Source organism: Salmo salar, chromosome ssa18 (assembly GCF_905237065.1).
Source record: "Salmo salar chromosome ssa18, Ssal_v3.1, whole genome shotgun sequence".
Taxonomy (NCBI): Eukaryota; Metazoa; Chordata; class Actinopteri; order Salmoniformes; family Salmonidae; genus Salmo; species Salmo salar.
The window spans coordinates 78,196,548-78,218,826 of NC_059459.1; the positions used below are offsets into that span (position 1 = coordinate 78,196,548).

Genomic DNA, 22,279 nt, shown 5'->3' on the forward strand with positions numbered 1-22,279 from the left:
TGGAAATAGCACTAACAGATCTGGGACCAGGCTAACTGGCTAGAGCACTAACTGATCTGGGACCAGGCTAACTGGCTAGAGCACTAACAGATCTGGGACCAGGCTGACTGGCTAGAGCACTAACTGATCTGGGACCAGGCTGACTGGTTAGAGCACTAACAGATCTGGGACCAGGCTAACTGGCTAGAGCACTAAAAGATCTGGGACCAGGCTGACTGGCTAGAGCACAAACAGATCTGGGACCAGGCTAACTGGCTAGAGCACTAAAAGATCTGGGACCAGGCTGACTGGCTAGAGCACAAACTGATCTGGGACCAGGCTGACTGGCTAGAGCACAAACTGATCTGGGACCAGGCTGACTGGCTAGAGCACAAACTGATCTGGGACCAGGCTGACTGGCTAGAGCACAAACAGATCTGGGACCAGGCTGACTGGCTAGAGCACTAACAGATCTGGGACCAGGCTGACTGGCTAGAGCACTAACAGATCTGGGACCAGGCTGACTGGCTAGAGCACTAACAGATCTGGGACCAGGCTGACTGGCTAGAGCACTAACAGATCTGGGACCAGGCTGACTGGCTAGAGCACTAACTGATCTGGGACCAGGCTGACTGGCTAGAGCACTAACAGATCTGGGACCAGGCTAACTGGCTAGAGCACTAAATGATCTGGGACCAGGCTGACTGGCTAGAGCACAAACTGATCTGGGACCAGGCTAACTGGCTAGAGCACAAAGATCTGGGACCAGGCTGACTGGCTAGAGCACAAACTGATCTGGGACCAGGCTGACTGGCTAGAGCACAAACTGATCTGGGACCAGGCTATTGGGTGTGACTAACACATTTCAATTATCGCGTGACCACAGATTATCCACTATATTAACCAGATACTCAAGTAGCGGCTCTAACAATGAAAATGTCTTCAAAAATGTTGGGGTGGCAGGTAGCCTAGTGGTTAGAGCAGGTAGCCTAGTGGTTAGAGCGGGTAGCCTAGTGGTTAGAGCGGGTAGCCTAGTGGTTAGAGCGGGTAGCCTAGTGGTTAGAGCGGGTAGCCTAGTGGTTAGAGCGGGTAGCCTAGTGGTTAGAGCGGGTAGCCTAGTGGTTAGAGCGGGTAGCCTAGTGGTTAGAGCGGGTAGCCTAGTGATTAGAGCGGGTAGCCTAGTGGTTAGAGCGTTGGGCCAGTAAGTGAAAGGTTGCTGGGATCGAGTCCCCGAGTTGACAAGGTCAAAATCTGTCGTTCTGCCCCTGAACAAGGCAGTTAACCCACTGTTCCTAGGCCGTCATTGTAAATAACAATTTGTTCTTAACTGACTTGCCTAGTTAAATAAAAATGGAAGGCAGTCAGCCTGGGTACCTATCCCCAGGGCTTGGCATTCAGGTAAATTTGATAGTGGCACACCGGGCCAGTACCAAGTGAAAATTACTGGCCCAAATTAGAAAAACAAATGCCCCAAAAAAGTCACAGGATGGCAAGTAATGCACACAGAATTTAATTAGTGAATGGTTTAATTTACAGTCTAAAAAAAATCATGTGATTTTTAGTGTTTATAAACGCAGTCTAATTGTGTGAATTTTACAGTGAATAGGCCTACTGTTTATGCATTTACATTTACTTTATGCAGTTACTTATTTTATTGTTATGCCAGACACTCAAGATTGTAAAACGTTGCCAGTTGCACAAAAATTGGCGTTGAGAAATGAATCATAATGCACTGGAAAGCTGAGATCCTCCTCTTTTCAATAATTACCATCAAAACTGTTGTATTTTCCCGAGATTACATTTAGGAATGTTACGCAGTGACATAGCTCATAAACAGCTTCGGGAATTAAAATAGTTTTTTTTAAACCAATTATATAGGCCTAGACTACAGAATAGCATTATTACAATATACATTTTTTATTTAACTTCTTACGGCTGAAATCCCGGTAACGGGATCGATATGACAACAGCCAGTGAAAGTGCATGGCGCCAAATTCAAAACAACAGAAATCTCATAATTAAAATTCCTCAACCATACAAGTATTATACACCATTTTAAAGATAAACTTCTCGTTAATCCAACCACAGTGTCCGATTTCAAAAAGGCTTTACAGCGAAAGCACACCAAACGATTATGTTAGGTCAGCAACTAGTCACAGAAAAACAGCTATTTTTCCAGTGAAAGAGAGGAGTCACAAAAAGCAGAAATAGAGATAAAATTCATCACTAACCTTTGATGATCTTCATCAGATGACACTCATAGGACTTCATGTTACACAATACATATGTTTTGTTCAATAAAGTTCATATTTATATCCAAAAATCCCATTAATGTTTTGCCTCCAAAACCTCCGGTGATTTTGCAGAGAGCCACATCAATTTACAGAAATACTCATCATAAACTTTGATAAAAGATACAAGTGTTATGCATAGGATTATAGATAAACTTCTCCTTAATGCAACCGCTGTGTCAGATTTCAAAAAAGCTTTACGGCGAAAGCAAACTTTGCAATAATCTGAGTACAGCGCCCAGATATCAAAACAAGCCATACAGATACCCATCATTTTGGAGTCAACAGAAGTCACAAATAGTGTTATAAATATTCACTTACCTTTGATGATCTTCATCGGAATGCACTCCCAGGAATCCCAGTTCCACCATAAATGTTTGTTTTGTTTCGATAAAGTTCATCTTTATGTCCAAATACCTCCTTTTTATAAGCGCTTTCAGTCCAGCATTCCAAATGCACTGTGCTCGCACAGTAAGTTCAGACGAAAAGTCAAAAAAGTTATATTACAGTTCTTAGAAACATGTCAAATGATGTATAGAATCAATCTTTAGGATGTTTTTATCATAAATCTTCCATAAACTTCCAACCTGACAATTCCTTTGTCTTCAGAAATGAAAAGGAACACAGCTAACTCTCACGGCAGCACGCACGATTGAGCTCATGTCATTTTCTCAGTCATCTGATTCCAAGACCTCTTATTCTCTCCCCATTCACAGTGGAAGCATGAAACAACATTCTGAAGACTGTTGACATCTAGTGGAAGCCTTTGGAAGTGCAAAATGACCCCACAGACACTGGATTGGCAATCACTTGAAAAACTACAAACCTCAGATTTCCACACTTCCTGGTTGGATTTTTTCTCAGGTTTTTGCCTGCCATATGAGTTCTGTTATACTCACAGACATCATTCAAACAGTTTTAGAAACTTCAGAGTGTTTTCTATCCAAATCTACTAATAATATGCATATCTTTGCTCCTGGGCCTGGGTAGCAGGCAGTTTACTCTGGGCACCTTCTTCGTCCAAGCTACTCAATACTGCCACCCATCCATAAGAAGTTAACCAACAAGTAAATTTGTGTAAATAATGTTCATGTCTGGACAAGAAAGCAGCTCCATAGTGTAGGACTATGTATCTCTTTGTTAATGATATTGTTGTGTCTGATATGAAAAAAGACTGAAAATAGTTAGAAAATGTACTGGCCCAAGCGGACCGTATGATAGGTTGATTACCTGGCCCAAGCGGACCGTATGATAGGTTGATTACCTGGCCCAAGCGGACCGTATGATAGGTTGATTACCTGGCCCAAGCGGACCGTATGATAGGTTGATTACCTGGCCCAAGCGGGCCGTATGATATGTTGATTACCTGGCCCAAGCGGGCCGTATGATAGGTTGATTACCTGGCCCAAGCGGACCGTATGATAGGTTGATTACCTGGCCCAAGCGGACCGTATGATAGGTTGATTACCTGGCCCAAGCGGGCCGTATGAAATGTTGATTACCTGGCCCAGTGAGCTCGGCAAATGCCAAGCCCTACGGTCTCTTTTAGCTGGTCCACTCCCTGTACTCAATGTCATGTGGCAAAGAAAAAAACGGCACCTGCTGGAGAAGACAGATTTTGGGCTCAGTTTTTCCTCTGGCTTCAACTCTCTGGTGTGACTCAGTTATCCCTCTGGCTTCAACTCTCTGGTGTGACTCAGTTATCCCTCTGGCTTCAACTCTCTGGTGTGGCTCAGTTATCCCTCTGGCTTCAACTCTCTGGTGTGACTCAGTTATCCCTCTGGTTTCAACTCTCTGGTGTGACTCAGTTATCCCTCTGGCTTCAACTCTCTGGTGTGACTCAGTTATCCCTCTGGTTTCAACTCTCTGTGGCTCAGTTATCCCTCTGGTTTCAACTCTCTAATGTGACTCAGTTATCCCTCTGGTTTCAACTCTCTGGTGTGGCTCAGTTATCCCTCTGGTTTCAACTCTCTGGTGTGACTCAGTTATCCCTCTGGTTTCAACTCTCTGGTGTGGCTCAGTTATCCCTCTGGTTTCAACTCTCTGGTGTGACTCAGTTATCCCTCTGGTTTCAACTCTCTGGTGTGGCTCAGTTATCCCTCTGGTTTCAACTCTCTGGTGTGGCTCAGTTATCCCTCTGGTTTCAACTCTCTATTGTGACTCAGTTATCCCTCTGGCTTCAACTCTCTGGTGTGGCTCAGTTATCCCTCTGGCTTCAACTCTCTGGTGTGACTCAGTTATCCCTCTGGTTTCAACTCTCTATTGTGACTCAGTTATCCCTCTGGCTTCAACTCTCTATTGTGACTCAGTTATCCCTCTGGTTTCAACTCTCTGGTGTGACTCAGTTATCCCTCTGGCTTCAACTCTCTGGTGTGACTCAGTTATCCCTCTGGTTTCAACTCTCTGGTGTGGCTCAGTTATCCTTCTGGTGTGACTCACAAATGTCAGTTAAGTACTTTAGCTCCCGCCTTGGGCCAATCGGTGTGATTTGGTAAATCCCAGATCTCTATGGCAAGACACATCATTCACCCAAGTTTCGCAAAATCGGGCCAGTGCTGTCTGAGAATTCGCGTGCCACCGATCCACAGTCCCTTCCCCAATTTCACCGTGGGGGACAACAAACGGATCTGGGACCAGGCTAACTGGCATCAAACGGATCTGGGACCAGGCTAACTGGCATCAAACGGATCTGGGACCAGGCTAACTGGCATCAAACGGATCTGGGACCAGGCTAACTGGCATCAAACGGATCTGGGACCAGGCTAACTGGCATCAAACGGATCTGGGACCAGGCTAACTGCCAACTTGTCTGCTCTTTGTTTGATGTTTGGACTCTTTCGCTTCCTTTTTAGAAAATAGCAAACACAAAGTTTGCGTAGGGAACGAGAGAATAAAAAGGTTACTGAGTGCATCTTTGTCTGCCCCTTCTCCTCTCTCTCTCCTCTCTGTCTCTCCTCCCTCAACTCCTCTCTGTCTCTCCTCTGTCTCTCCCCTCTCCATTCTCCCCCCTCAACTCCTCTCTGTCTCTCCTCTGTCTCTCCCCTCTCCATTCTCCCCCCTCAACTCCTCTCTGTCTCTCCTCTGTCTCTCCCCTCTCCATTCCCCCCTCAACTCCTCTCTGTCTCTCCTCTGTCTCTCCCCTCTCTATTCTCCCCCTCAACTCCTCTCTGTCTCTCCTCTCTCTATTCTCCCCCTCAACTCCTCTCTGTCTCTCCTCTGTCTCTCCCCCTCAACTCCTCTCTGTCTCTCCTCTGTCTCTCCTCTCTCTATTCTCCCCCTCAACTCCTCTCTGTCTCTCCTCTCTTCTCCCCCCTCAACTCCTCTCTGTCTCTCCTCTGTCTCTCCCCTCTCCATTCCCCCCTCAACTCCTCTCTGTCTCTCCTCTGTCTCTCCTCTCTCTATTCTCCCCCCTCAACTCCTCTCTGTCTCTCCTCCCTCAACTCCTCTCTGTCTCTCCTCTGTCTCTCCCCTCTCCATTCCCCCCCTCAACTCCTCTCTGTCTCTCCTCTGTCTCTCCTCTCTCTATTCTACCCCCTCAACTCCTCTCTGTCTCTCCCCTCTCTATTCTCCCCCCTCAACTCCTCTCTTCTCTCTCTCTCCTCTCTGTCTCTCCTCTGTCTCTCCCCTCCCCCCTCAACTCCTCTCTGTCTCTCCAACTCCTCTCTGTCTCTCCTCTGTCTCTCCCCTCTCCATTCTCCCCCCTCAACTCCTCTCTGTCTCTCCTCTGTCTCTCCCCCCTCAACTCCTCTCTGTCTCTCCTCTCCCCACCAGGCTGAGAACCTACTCCTGGACTCTGACATGAACATCAAGATAGCAGACTTTGGCTTCAGTAATGAGTTTGTAATGGGCAGTAAGCTGGACACGTTCTGCGGCTCTCCTCCCTACGCCGCCCCAGAGCTGTTCCAGGGGAAGAAGTACGACGGACCAGAGGTGGACGTCTGGAGCCTGGGGGTCATCCTGTACACGCTGGTGTCAGGGTCGCTGCCCTTCGATGGACAGAACCTCAAGGTGTGTGAGATGGTGACATAGAGGGGTGTGTGTGTGTGAGAGGGATGGTGACATAGAGAGGGGTGTGTGTGTGTGTGAGAGGGATGGTGACATAGAGGGGTGTGTGTGTGAGAGGGATGGTGACATAGAGGGGTGTGTGTGTGTGTGAGAGGGATGGTGACATAGAGAGGGGTGTGTGTGTGAGAGGGATGGTGACATAGAGAGGGGTGTGTGTGTGAGAGGGATGGTGACATAGAGAGGGGTGTGTGTGTGAGAGGGATGGTGACATAGAGAGGGGTGTGTGTGTGAGAGGGATGGTGACATAGAGAGGGGTGTGTGTGTGAGAGGGATGGTGACATAGAGAGGGGGTGTGTGTGTGAGAGGGATGGTGACATAGAGAGGGGTGTGTGTGTGAGAGGGATGGTGACATAGAGAGGGGTGTGTGTGTGTGAGAGGGATGGTGACATAGAGAGGGGTGTGTGTGTGAGAGGGATGGTGACATAGAGAGGGGTGTGTGTGTGTGAGAGGGATGGTGACATAGAGAGGGGTGTGTGTGTGAGAGGGATGGTGACATAGAGAGGGGTGTGTGAGAGGGATGGTGACATAGAGAGGGGTGTGTGAGAGGGATGGTGACATAGAGAGGGGTGTGTGAGAGGGATGGTGACATAGAGAGGGGGTGTGTGAAGGATGGTAACATAGAGAGGGGTGTGTGTGAGAGGGATGGTGACATAGAGAGGGGTGTGTGAGAGGATGGTGACATAGAGAGGGGTGTGTGAGAGGGATGGTGACATAGAGGTGTGTGTGTGTGAGAGGGATGGTGACATAGAGGTGTGTGTGTGTGAGAGGGATGGTGACATAGAGAGGGGTGTGTGTGTGAGAGGGATGGTGACATAGAGAGGGTGTGTGTGAGAGGATGGTGACATAGAGAGGGGTGTGTGAGAGGGATGGTGACATAGAGAGGGGGTGTGTGAGATGGTGACATAGAGAGGGGTGTGTGAGATGGTAACATAGAGAGGGGTGTGTGAGATGGTAACATAGAGAGGGGTGTGTGAGATGGTGACATAGAGAGGGGTGTGTGAGATGGTGACATAGAGAGGGGTGTGTGAGATGGTGACATAGAGAGGGGTGTGTGAGATGGTGACATAGAGAGGGGTGTGTGAGATGGTGACATAGAGAGGGGTGTGTGAGATGGTGACATAGAGAGGGGTGTGTGTGTGTGTGTGAGATCTTGAGATTTGATAAAGACTGTATTCTGTTCTACAGACTGACCTCTAACCCTTAACCCCTGACCTCGTACCCCTAATCGCTCCTCTGTCTCCGCCTATATGAGTTGAGGGGGAAATACTCATAGAGAATGACAGAGGCCTCTAGTGGCCAAAAGGCAGTATTACCATGGGCAGCGCCACTGAGGACTTCCACCATTTTAATGTAGTCAACTGGGAGGGTCTTCCAACTTCATTGGTTGGAGTCATGTTCAACCGGGTCATCAGGAGGGATCAGCCAATCGTGAAGAAGAAAATGTACTACTTTAAAATCGAGATAGCACAGGCAGCGCCATTGAGGCTGTCACAGACCCTATAATGGCACAGAAAGAAGAGGAGTCCTCTATCTATCTCTATGGAAGTACCGTATTCCGTTCTACATGTCTACAGACTGACCTCTCCCATCTCTCTCCCCCTATAGGAGTTGAGAGAGCGCGTGTTGAGGGGGAAGTACCGTATTCCGTTCTACATGTCTACAGACTGACCTCTGACCTCTCTCTCCCCCTATAGGAGTTGAGAGAGCGCGTGTTGAGGGGGAAGTACCGTATTCCGTTCTACATGTCTACAGACTGACCTCTGACCTCTCCCATCTCTCTCCCCCTATAGGAGTTGAGAGAGCGCGTGTTGAGGGGGAAATACCGTATTCCGTTCTACATGTCTACAGACTGACCTCTGACCTCTCCCATCTCTCCCCCCATAGGAGTTGAGAGAGCGCGTGTTGAGGGGGAAGTACCGTATTCCGTTCTACATGTCTACAGACTGACCTCTGACCTCTCTCTCCCCCCTATAGGAGTTGAGAGAGCGCGTGTTGAGGGGGAAGTACCGTATTCCGTTCTACATGTCTACAGACTGACCTCTGACCTCTCTCTCCCCCTATAGGAGTTGAGAGAGCGCGTGTTGAGGGGGAAGTACCGTATTCCGTTCTACATGTCTACAGACTGACCTCTGACCTCTCTCTCCCCCTATAGGAGTTGAGAGAGCGCGTGTTGAGGGGGAAATACCGTATTCCGTTCTACATGTCTACAGACTGACCTCTGACCTCTCCCATCTCTCTCCCCCTATAGGAGTTGAGAGAGCGCGTGTTGAGGGGGAAGTACCGTATTCCGTTCTACATGTCTACAGACTGACCTCTGACCTCTCTCTCCCCATAGGAGTTGAGAGAGCGCGTGTTGAGGGGAAGTACCGTATTCCGTTCTACATGTCTACAGACTGACCTCTGACCTCTCTCTCCCCTATAGGAGTTGAGAGAGCGCGTGTTGAGGGGGGAAATACCGTATTCCGTTCTACATGTCTACAGACTGACCTCTGACCTCTCCCATCTCTCTCCCCCTATAGGAGTTGAGAGAGCGCGTGTTGAGGGGGAAATACCGTATTCCGTTCTACATGTCTACAGACTGACCTCTGACCTCTCCCATCTCTCTCCCCCTAGGAGTTGAGAGAGCGCGTGTTGAGGGGAAATACCGTATTCCGTTCTACATGTCTACAGACTGACCTCTGACCTCTCCCATCTCTCTCCCCCTATAGGAGTTGAGAGAGCGCGTGTTGAGGGGAAATACCGTATTCCGTTCTACATGTCTACAGACTGACCTCTGACCTCTCCCATCTCTCTCCCCCTATAGGAGTTGAGAGAGCGCGTGTTGAGGGGGAAATACCGTATTCCGTTCTACATGTCTACAGACTGACCTCTGACCTCTCCCATCTCTCTCCCCCTATAGGAGTTGAGAGAGCGTGTGTTGAGGGGGAAATACCGTATTCCGCCTCTACATGTCCACAGACTGACCTCTGACCTCTCCCATCTCTCTCCCCTATAGGAGTTGGAGAGCGCGTGTTGAGGGGGAAATACCGTATTCCGTTCTACATGTCTACAGACTGACCTCTGACCTCTCCCATCTCTCTCCCCCTATAGGAGTTGAGAGAGCGCGTGTTGAGGGGAAATACCGTATTCCGTTCTACATGTCTACAGACTGACCTCTGACCTCTCCCATCTCTCTCCCCTATAGGAGTTGAGAGAGCGCGTGTTGAGGGGGAAATACCGTATTCCGTTCTACATGTCTACAGACTGACCTCTGACCTCTCCCATCTCTCTCCCCCCATAGGAGTTGAGAGAGCGCGTGTTGAGGGGGAAATACCGTATTCCGTTCTACATGTCTACAGACTGACCTCTGACCTCTCCCATCTCTCTCCCCTATAGGAGTTGAGAGAGCGCGTGTTGAGGGGGAAATACCGTATTCCGTTCTACATGTCTACAGACTGACCTCTGACCTCTCCCATCTCTCTCCCCCTATAGGAGTTGAGAGAGCGTGTGTTGAGGGGGAAATACCGTATTCCGTTCTACATGTCTACAGACTGACCTCTGACCTCTCCCATCTCTCTCCCCCTATAGGAGTTGAGAGAGCGCGTGTTGAGGGGGAAGTACCGTATTCCGTTCTACATGTCTACAGACTGACCTCTGACCTCTCCCATCTCTCTCCCCCTATAGGAGTTGAGAGAGCGTGTGTTGAGGGGGAAATACCGTATTCCGTTCTACATGTCTACAGACTGACCTCTGACCTCTCTCTCCCCCTATAGGAGTTGAGAGAGCGCGTGTTGAGGGGGAAATACCGTATTCCGTTCTACATGTCTACAGACTGACCTCTGACCTCTCCCATCTCTCTCCCCCTATAGGAGTTGAGAGAGCGTGTGTTGAGGGGGAAATACCGTATTCCGTTCTACATGTCTACAGACTGTGAAAACCTACTGAAGAAGTTCCTGATCCTCAACCCCACCAAGAGAGGCAGCCTGGAGGTCAGTCAGTCACCTTTAACCCCTGACCTCTGTGACCATTCACCTTTCACCCCTGACATGTCACCTGGCTATAAAATGTTTCCTAACCTGAATATTTAAATACTTCCTGTTTTCTTTGTGTGAGCTACAGTTGTCCCTCTCTGTTCCCCTCTCCCTCTTTTCTACATTATACCCTTTACTCACTTCGCCTCCTCTCCTCTACCTCTCTTCCTTTCCTCTGACCTCTCCTCCCCCCGCCTCTCTTCTCTTCCTCTCTTCCCCCGCCCCTCTTCCTCTCCTCTCTTCTTCTCCTACTCCTCTTCTCTTCCTCTCCTCTTCCTCTCCTCCCTTCTTCTCTCTCCTCCTCCTCTTCTCCTCCTCTCCTCCTCTCTCCTCTTCCTCTTCTCTTCTCTTCCTCTCCTCCCTTTTTCTCTCTCCTCCTCCTCTCTCCTACTCCTCTTTCTCTCCTCTTCCTCTCCTCCCTTCTTCTCTCTCCTCCTCCTCTTCTCCTTTTCTCTCTCCTCCTCCTCTCCTCTTCCTCTCCTCTTCTCTCTCTTCCTCTCCTCCTCTTCTCCTCTCTCCTCCTCTCTCCTCTTCCTCTTCTCTTCCTCTCCTCCCTTTTTCTCTCTCCTACTCCTCTTCCTCTTCTCTTCCTCTCCTCCCTTTTTCTCTCTCCTCCTCCTCTCTCCTACTCCTCTTCCTCTCCTCTTCCTCTCCTCCCTTCTTCTCTCTCCTCCTCCTCTCCTCCTCTCTCCTCTTCCTCCTCTTCTCCTCCTCTCTCCTCTTCTCTTCCTCTCCTCCTCTCCTCCCCTCTTCCCCCCAGCAGCAGATAATGAAGGATAGGTGGATGAATGTGGGTCATGAAGAGGAGGAATTGAAACCGTACATAGAACCAATGCCTGACTACAAGGACCCCAAGAGAACAGGTACCATCCTCAGATATCTCTCATACATTTCTACCCTCGTATGTACTGTATAATACTAATGTGTGTGTGTGAATAGAGATCATGATTCAGATGGGTTACTCCATGGAGGAGGTGCAGGACTCGCTGGTCAACCAGAAATACAACGAAGTCATGGCCACGTATCTACTACTGGACTACACCAACCACGAGGTGTGTACACACACACACATACACTACTACTGGACTACACCAACCACGAGGTGTGTACACACACACACTACTACTGGACTACACCAACCACGAGGTACACAGATACACACTACTACTGGACTACACCAACCACGAGGTGTGTACACACACACACACACACACACACTACTACTGGACTACACCAACCACGAGGTACACAGATACACACTACTAGTGGACTACACAAACCACGAGGTGTGTACACACACACACACACATACACACTACTACTGGACTACACAAACCACGAGGTGTGTACACACACACACACACTACTAGTGGACTACACAAACCACGAGGTGTGTACACACACACACACTACTAGTGGACTACACAAACCACGAGGTGTGTACACACACACACCACACTACTAGTGGACTACACCAACCACGAGGTGTGTACACACACACACACACTACTACTGGACTACACCAACCACGAGGTACACACACACACACTACTACTGGACTACACCAACCACGAGGTACACAGATACACACTACTACTGGACTACACCAACCACGAGGTGTGTACACACACACACACACACACACTACTACTGGACTACACCAACCACGAGGTACACAGATACACACTACTAGTGGACTACACAAACCACGAGGTGTGTACAAAAAACACACACACACACACACTACTACTGGACTACACAAACCACGAGGTGTGTACACACACACACACACACACTACTAGTGGACTACACAAACCACGAGGTGTGTACACACACACACACTACTAGTGGACTACACAAACCACGAGGTGTGTACACACACACACACACACACACTACTAGTGGACTACACAAACCACGAGGTGTGTACACACACACACACACACTACTAGTGGACTACACAAACCACGAGGTGTGTACACACACACACACACACACTACTAGTGGACTACACAAACCACGAGGTGTGTACACACACACACACACACACACTACTAGTGGACTACACAAACCACAAGGTGTGTACACACACACACACTACTAGTGGACTACACAAACCACGAGGTGTGTACACACCACAAACACACACACACACACACACACACTACTAGTGGACTACACAAACCACGAGGTGTGTACACACACACACACACACACTACTAGTGGACTACACAAACCACGAGGTGTGTACACACACACACACACACACACACTACTAGTGGACTACACAAACCACGAGGTGTGTACACACACACACTACTAGTGGACTACACAAACCACGAGGTGTGTACACACACACACACACACACACACACACACACACACACACACACACACTACTACTGGACTACACAAACCACGAGGTGTGTACACACACACACACTACTAGTGGACTACACAAACCACGAGGTGTGTACACACACACACACACACTACTAGTGGACTACACAAACCACGAGGTGTGTACACACACACACACACACTACTAGTGGACTACACAAACCACGAGGTGTGTACACACACACACACACACTACTAGTGGACTACACAAACCACGAGGTGTGTACACACACACACACACTACTACTGGACTACACAAACCACGAGGTGTGTACACACACACACACTACTACTGGACTACACAAACCACGAGGTGTGTACACACACACACACACACTACTAGTGGACTACACAAACCACGAGGTGTGTACACACACACACACACTACTACTGGACTACACAAACCACGAGGTGTGTACACACACACACACTACTAGTGGACTACACAAACCACGAGGTGTGTAACACACACACACAACAACACACACACACACACTACTACTGGACTACACAAACCACGAGGTGTGTACACACACACACACTACTAGTGGACTACACAAACCACGAGGTATGTACACACACACACACACACTACTAGTGGACTACACAAACCACGAGGTGTGTACACACACACACACACACTACTAGTGGACTACACAAACCACGAGGTGTGTACACACACACACACTACTACTGGACTACACAAACCACGAGGTGTGTACACACACACACACTACTACTGGACTACACAAACCACGAGGTGTGTACACACACACACACTACTACTGGACTACACAAACCACGAGGTGTGTACACACACACACACTACTAGTGGACTACACAAACCACGAGGTGTGTACACACACACACACTACTACTGGACTACACAAACCACGAGGTGTGTACACACACACACACTACTACTGGACTACACAAACCACGAGGTGTGTACACACACACACACTACTACTGGACTACACAAACCACGAGGTGTGTACACACACACACACTACTAGTGGACTACACAAACCACGAGGTGTGTACACACACACACACTACTAGTGGACTACACAAACCACGAGGTGTGTACACACACACACACTACTAGTGGACTACACAAACCACGAGGTGTGTACACACACACACACTACTACTGGACTACACAAACCACGAGGTGTGTAACACACACACACACACACACACACTACTAGTGGACTACACAAACCACGAGGTGTGTACACACACTACTACTGGACTACACAAACCACGAGGTGTGTACACACACACACACTACTACTGGACTACACAAACCACGAGGTGTGTAACACACACACACACTACTACTGGACTACACAAACCACGAGGTGTGTACACACACACACACTACTACTGGACTACACAAACCACGAGGTGTGTCACACACACACACACACACACACACACACACACACACTACTAGTGGACTACACAAACCACGAGGTGTGTACACACACACACACTACTAGTGGACTACACAAACCACGAGGTGTGTACACACACACACACTACTAGTGGACTACACAAACCACGAGGTGTGTACACACACACACACTACTACTGGACTACACAAACCACGAGGTGTGTACACACACACACACTACTAGTGGACTACACAAACCACGAGGTGTGTACACACACACACACTACTAGTGGACTACACAAACCACGAGGTGTGTACACACACACACACTACTAGTGGACTACACAAACCACGAGGTGTGTACACACACACACACACTACTAGTGGACTACACAAACCACGAGGTGTGTACACACACACACTACTACTGGACTACACAAACCACGAGGTGTGTACACACACACACACTACTAGTGGACTACACAAACCACGAGGTGTGTACACACACACACACTACTACTGGACTACACAAACCACGAGGTGTGTACACACACACACACTACTAGTGGACTACACAAACCACGAGGTGTGTACACACACACACACTACTAGTGGACTACACAAACCACCGAGGTGTGTACACACACACACACTACTAGTGGACTACACAAACCACGAGGTGTGTACACACACACACACTACTACTGGACTACACAAACCACGAGGTGTGTACACACACACACACACACCAACACACAACTACTAGTGGACTACACAAACCACGAGGTGTGTACACGCACACACACTACTAGTGGACTACACAAACCACCGAGGTGTGTACACACACACACACTACTAGTGGACTACACAAACCACGAGGTGTGTACACACACACACACTACTACTGGACTACACAAACCACGAGGTGTGTACACACACACACACTACTAGTGGACTACACAAACCACGAGGTGTGTACACACACACACACTACTAGTGGACTACACAAACCACGAGGTGTGTACACACACACACACACACACTACTAGTGGACTACACAAACCACGAGGTGTGTACACACACACACACACTACTAGTGGACTACACAAACCACGAGGTGTGTACACACACACACACTACTAGTGGACTACACAAACCACGAGGTGTGTACACACACACACACTACTAGTGGACTACACAAACCACGAGGTGTGTAACACACACACACACTACTAGTGGACTACACAAACCACGAGGTGTGTACACACACACACACTACTAGTGGACTACACAAACCACGAGGTGTGTACACACACACACACTACTACTGGACTACACAAACCACGAGGTGTGTACACACACACACACTACTACTGGACTACACAAACCACGAGGTGTGTACACACACACACACACTACTACTGGACTACACAAACCACGAGGTGTGTACACACACACACACACACACACTACTAGTGGACTACACAAACCACGAGGTGTGTACACACACACACACTACTAGTGGACTACACAAACCACGAGGTGTGTACACACACACACACTACTAGTGGACTACACAAACCACGAGGTGTGTACACACACACACACTACTAGTGGACTACACAAACCACGAGGTGTGTACACACACACACACTACTACTGGACTACACAAACCACGAGGTGTGTACACACACACACACTACTACTGGACTACACAAACCACGAGGTGTGTACACACACACACACACACACACTACTAGTGGACTACACAAACCACGAGGTGTGTACACACACACACACTACTAGTGGACTACACAAACCACGAGGTGTGTACACACACACACACTACTACTGGACTACACAAACCACGAGGTGTGTACACACACACACACTACTAGTGGACTACACAAACCACGAGGTGTGTACACACACACACACTACTACTGGACTACACAAACCACGAGGTGTGTACACACACACACACTACTACTGGACTACACAAACCACGAGGTGTGTAACACACACACACAACACACACACACACTACTAGTGGACTACACAAACCACGAGGTGTGTACACACACACACACTACTAGTGGACTACACAAACCACGAGGTGTGTACACACACACACACTACTACTGGACTACACAAACCACGAGGTGTGTACACACACACACACTACTAGTGGACTACACAAACCACGAGGTGTGTACACACACACACACTACTAGTGGACTACACAAACCACGAGGTGTGTACACACACACACACTACTAGTGGACTACACAAACCACGAGGTGTGTACACACACACACACTACTAGTGGACTACACAAACCACGAGGTGTGTACACACACACACACTACTACTGGACTACACAAACCACGAGGTGTGTACACACACACACACTACTAGTGGACTACACAAACCACGAGGTGTGTACACACACACACACACACACTACTAGTGGACTACACAAACCACGAGGTGTGTACACACACACACACTACTAGTGGACTACACAAACCACGAGGTGTGTACACACACACACACTACTAGTGGACTACACAAACCACGAGGTGTGTACACACACACACACTACTACTGGACTACACAAACCACAAGGTGTGTACACACACACACACTACTACTGGACTACACAAACCACGAGGTGTGTACACACACACACACACACACTACTAGTGGACTACACAAACCACGAGGTGTGTACACACACACACACTACTACTGGACTACACAAACCACGAGGTGTGTACACACACACACACTACTACTGGACTACACAAACCACGAGGTGTGTAACACACACACACACACTACTAGTGGACTACACAAACCACGAGGTGTGTACACACACACACACTACTAGTGGACTACACAAACCACGAGGTGTGTACACACACACACACTACTAGTGGACTACACAAACCACGAGGTGTGTACACACACACACACTACTAGTGGACTACACAAACCACGAGGTGTGTACACACACACACACTACTAGTGGACTACACAAACCACGAGGTGTGTACACACACACACACTACTACTGGACTACACAAACCACGAGGTGTGTACACACACACACACTACTACTGGACTACACAAACCACGAGGTGTGTACACACACACACACTACTAGTGGACTACACAAACCACGAGGTGTGTACACACACACACACTACTAGTGGACTACACAAACCACGAGGTGTGTACACACACACACACTACTAGTGGACTACACAAACCACGAGGTGTGTACACACACACACACTACTAGTGGACTACACAAACCACGAGGTGTGTACACACACACACACTACTAGTGGACTACACAAACCACGAGGTGTGTACACACACACACACTACTACTGGACTACACAAACCACGAGGTGTGTACACACACACACACTACTAGTGGACTACACAAACCACGAGGTGTGTACACACACACACACTACTACTGGACTACACAAACCACGAGGTGTGTACACACACACACACTACTACTGGACTACACAAACCACGAGGTGTGTACACACACACACACTACTAGTGGACTACACAAACCACGAGGTGTGTACACACACACACACTACTAGTGGACTACACAAACCACGAGGTGTGTACACACACACACACTACTAGTGGACTACACAAACCACGAGGTGTGTACACACACACACACTACTAGTGGACTACACAAACCACGAGGTGTGTACACACACACACACTACTAGTGGACTACACAAACCACGAGGTGTGTACACACACACACACTACTAGTGGACTACACAAACCACGAGGTGTGTACACACACACACACTACTAGTGGACTACACAAACCACGAGGTGTGTACACACACACACTACTACTGGACTACACAAACCACGAGGTGTGTACACACACACACACTACTACTGGACTACACAAACCACGAGGTGTGTACACACACACACACACTACTAGTGGACTACACAAACCACGAGGTGTGTACACACACACACACTACTACTGGACTACACAAACCACGAGGTGTGTACACACACACACACTACTACTGGACTACACAAACCACGAGGTGTGTACACACACACACACACACACACTACTAGTGGACTACACAAACCACGAGGTGTGTACACACACACACACTACTAGTGGACTACACAAACCACGAGGTGTGTACACACACACACACTACTAGTGGACTACACAAACCACGAGGTGTGTACACACACACACACTACTACTGGACTACACAAACCACGAGGTGTGTACACACACACACACTACTACTGGACTACACAAACCACGAGGTGTGTACACACACACACACTACTACTGGACTACACAAACCACGAGGTGTGTACACACACACACACTACTACTGGACTACACAAACACGAGGTGTGTACACACACACACACTACTAGTGGACTACACAAACCACGAGGTGTGTACACACACACACACTACTAGTGGACTACACAAACCACGAGGTGTGTACACACACACACACTACTACTGGACTACACAAACCACGAGGTGTGTACACACACACACACTACTAGTGGACTACACAAACCACGAGGTGTGTACACACACACACACTACTACTGGACTACACAAACCACGAGGTGTGTACACACACACACACTACTAGTGGACTACACAAACCACGAGGTGTGTACACACACACACACACACAACACACACACACACACTACTAGTGGACTACACAAACCACGAGGTGTGTACACACACACACACTACTAGTGGACTACACAAACCACGAGGTGTGTACACACACACACACTACTAGTGGACTACACAAACCACGAGGTGTGTACACACACACACACTACTAGTGGACTACACAAACCACGAGGTGTGTCACACACACACACACTACTAGTGGACTACACAAACCACGAGGTGTGTACACACACACACACTACTAGTGGACTACACAAACCACGAGGTGTGTACACACACACACACTACTAGTGGACTACACAAACCACGAGGTGTGTACACACACACACACACACTACTAGTGGACTACACAAACCACGAGGTGTGTACACACACACACACTACTACTGGACTACACAAACCACGAGGTGTGTACACACACACACACTACTAGTGGACTACACAAACCACGAGGTGTGTACACACACACACACTACTAGTGGACTACACAAACCACGAGGTGTGTACACACACACACACTACTACTGGACTACACAAACCACGAGGTGTGTACACACACACACACTACTAGTGGACTACACAAACCACGAGGTGTGTACACACACACACACTACTACTGGACTACACAAACCACGAGGTGTGTACACACACACACACTACTAGTGGACTACACAAACCACGAGGTGTGTACACACACACACACTACTACTGGACTACACAAACCACGAGGTGTGTCACACACACACACACTACTAGTGGACTACACAAACCACGAGGTGTGTACACACACACACACTACTAGTGGACTACACAAACCACGAGGTGTGTACACACACACACACTACTAGTGGACTACACAAACCACGAGGTGTGTACACACACACACACTACTAGTGGACTACACAAACCACGAGGTGTGTACACACACACACACTACTACTGGACTACACAAACCACGAGGTGTGTACACACACACACACTACTACTGGACTACACAAACCACGAGGTGTGTACACACACACACACACACTACTAGTGGACTACACAAACCACGAGGTGTGTACACACACACACACTACTAGTGGACTACACAAACCACGAGGTGTGTACACACACACACACTACTAGTGGACTACACAAACCACGAGGTGTGTACACACACACACACTACTAGTGGACTACACAAACCACGAGGTGTGTAACACACACACACACTACTAGTGGACTACACAAACCACGAGGTGTGCACACACACACACACTACTAGTGGACTACACAAACCACGAGGTGTGTACACACACACACACTACTACTGGACTACACAAACCACGAGGTGTGTACACACACACACACACTACTAGTGGACTACACAAACCACGAGGTGTGTACACACACACACACTACTAGTGGACTACACAAACCACGAGGTGTGTACACACACACACACTACTAGTGGACTACACAAACCACGAGGTGTGTACACACACACACACTACTAGTGGACTACACAAACCACGAGGTGTGTACACACACACACACTACTACTGGACTACACAAACCACGAGGTGTGTACACACACACACACTACTAGTGGACTACACAAACCACGAGGTGTGTACACACACACACACTACTACTGGACTACACAAACCACGAGGTGTGTACACACACACACACTACTAGTGGACTACACAAACCACGAGGTGTGTACACACACACACACTACTAGTGGACTACACAAACCACGAGGTGTGTACACACACACACACTACTAGTGGACTACACAAACCACGAGGTGTGTACACACACACACACTACTAGTGGACTACACAAACCACGAGGTGTGTACACACACACACACTACTAGTGGACTACACAAACCACGAGGTGTGTACACACACACACACTACTAGTGGACTACACAAACCACGAGGTGTGTACACACACACACACTACTAGTGGACTACACAAACCACGAGGTGTGTACACACACACACACTACTACTGGACTACACAAACCACGAGGTGTGTACACACACACACACTACTACTGGACTACACAAACCACGAGGTGTGTACACACACACACACACACACACACACTACTAGTGGACTACACAAACCACGAGGTGTGTACACACACACACACTACTAGTGGACTACACAAACCACGAGGTGTGTACACACACACACACTACTAGTGGACTACACAAACCACGAGGTGTGTACACACACACACACTACTACTGGACTACACAAACCACGAGGTGTGTACACACACACACACTACTAGTGGACTACACAAACCACGAGGTGTGTACACACACACACACTACTAGTGGACTACACAAACCACGAGGTGTGTACACACACACACACTACTACTGGACTACACAAACCACGAGGTGTGTAACAAACACACACACACACTACTAGTGGACTACACAAACCACGAGGTGTGTACACACACACACACTACTAGTGGACTACACAAACCACGAGGTGTGTGCACACACACACACTACTAGTGGACTACACAAACCACGAGGTGTGTACACACACACACACTACTACTGGACTACACAAACCACGAGGTGTGTACACACACACACACTACTAGTGGACTACACAAACCACGAGGTGTGTACACACACACACACTACTAGTGGACTACACAAACCACGAGGTGTGTACACACACACACACTACTACTGGACTACACAAACCACGAGGTGTGTACACACACACACACTACTAGTGGACTACACAAACCACGAGGTGTGTACACACACACACACTACTAGTGGACTACACAAACCACGAGGTGTGTACACACACACACACTACTAGTGGACTACACAAACCACGAGGTGTGTACACACACACACACTACTACTGGACTACACAAACCACGAGGTGTGTACACACACACACACTACTACTGGACTACACAAACCACGAGGTGTGTACACACACACACACACACACACACACACTACTAGTGGACTACACAAACCACGAGGTGTGTACACACACACACACTACTAGTGGACTACACAAACCACGAGGTGTGTACACACACACACACTACTAGTGGACTACACAAACCACGAGGTGTGTACACACACACACACTACTAGTGGACTACACAAACCACGAGGTGTGTACACACACACACACTACTAGTGGACTACACAAACCACGAGGTGTGTACACACACACACACTACTAGTGGACTACACAAACCACGAGGTGTGTACACACACACACACTACTACTGGACTACACAAACCACGAGGTGTGTACAAAACACACACACACACACACTACTAGTGGACTACACAAACCACGAGGTGTGTACACACACACACACTACTAGTGGACTACA

The 22,279-nt window shown here is 48.4% G+C and overlaps 1 protein-coding gene across 1 annotated transcript in view; it reads left to right on the top strand.

Annotated features, from left to right (window-relative positions):
* Window positions 1-22,279, top strand: part of mark2b (MAP/microtubule affinity-regulating kinase 2b) — a 138,782-nt gene that overhangs the window by 53,142 nt on the left and 63,361 nt on the right. The window contains exons 8-11 of the mRNA XM_045700611.1: window positions 6,042-6,278; window positions 10,184-10,303; window positions 11,109-11,208; window positions 11,285-11,397. Of these exons, the coding sequence (XP_045556567.1) occupies window positions 6,042-6,278; window positions 10,184-10,303; window positions 11,109-11,208; window positions 11,285-11,397 (570 nt within the window). The remainder of the gene's footprint in view (window positions 1-6,041; window positions 6,279-10,183; window positions 10,304-11,108; window positions 11,209-11,284; window positions 11,398-22,279) is intronic.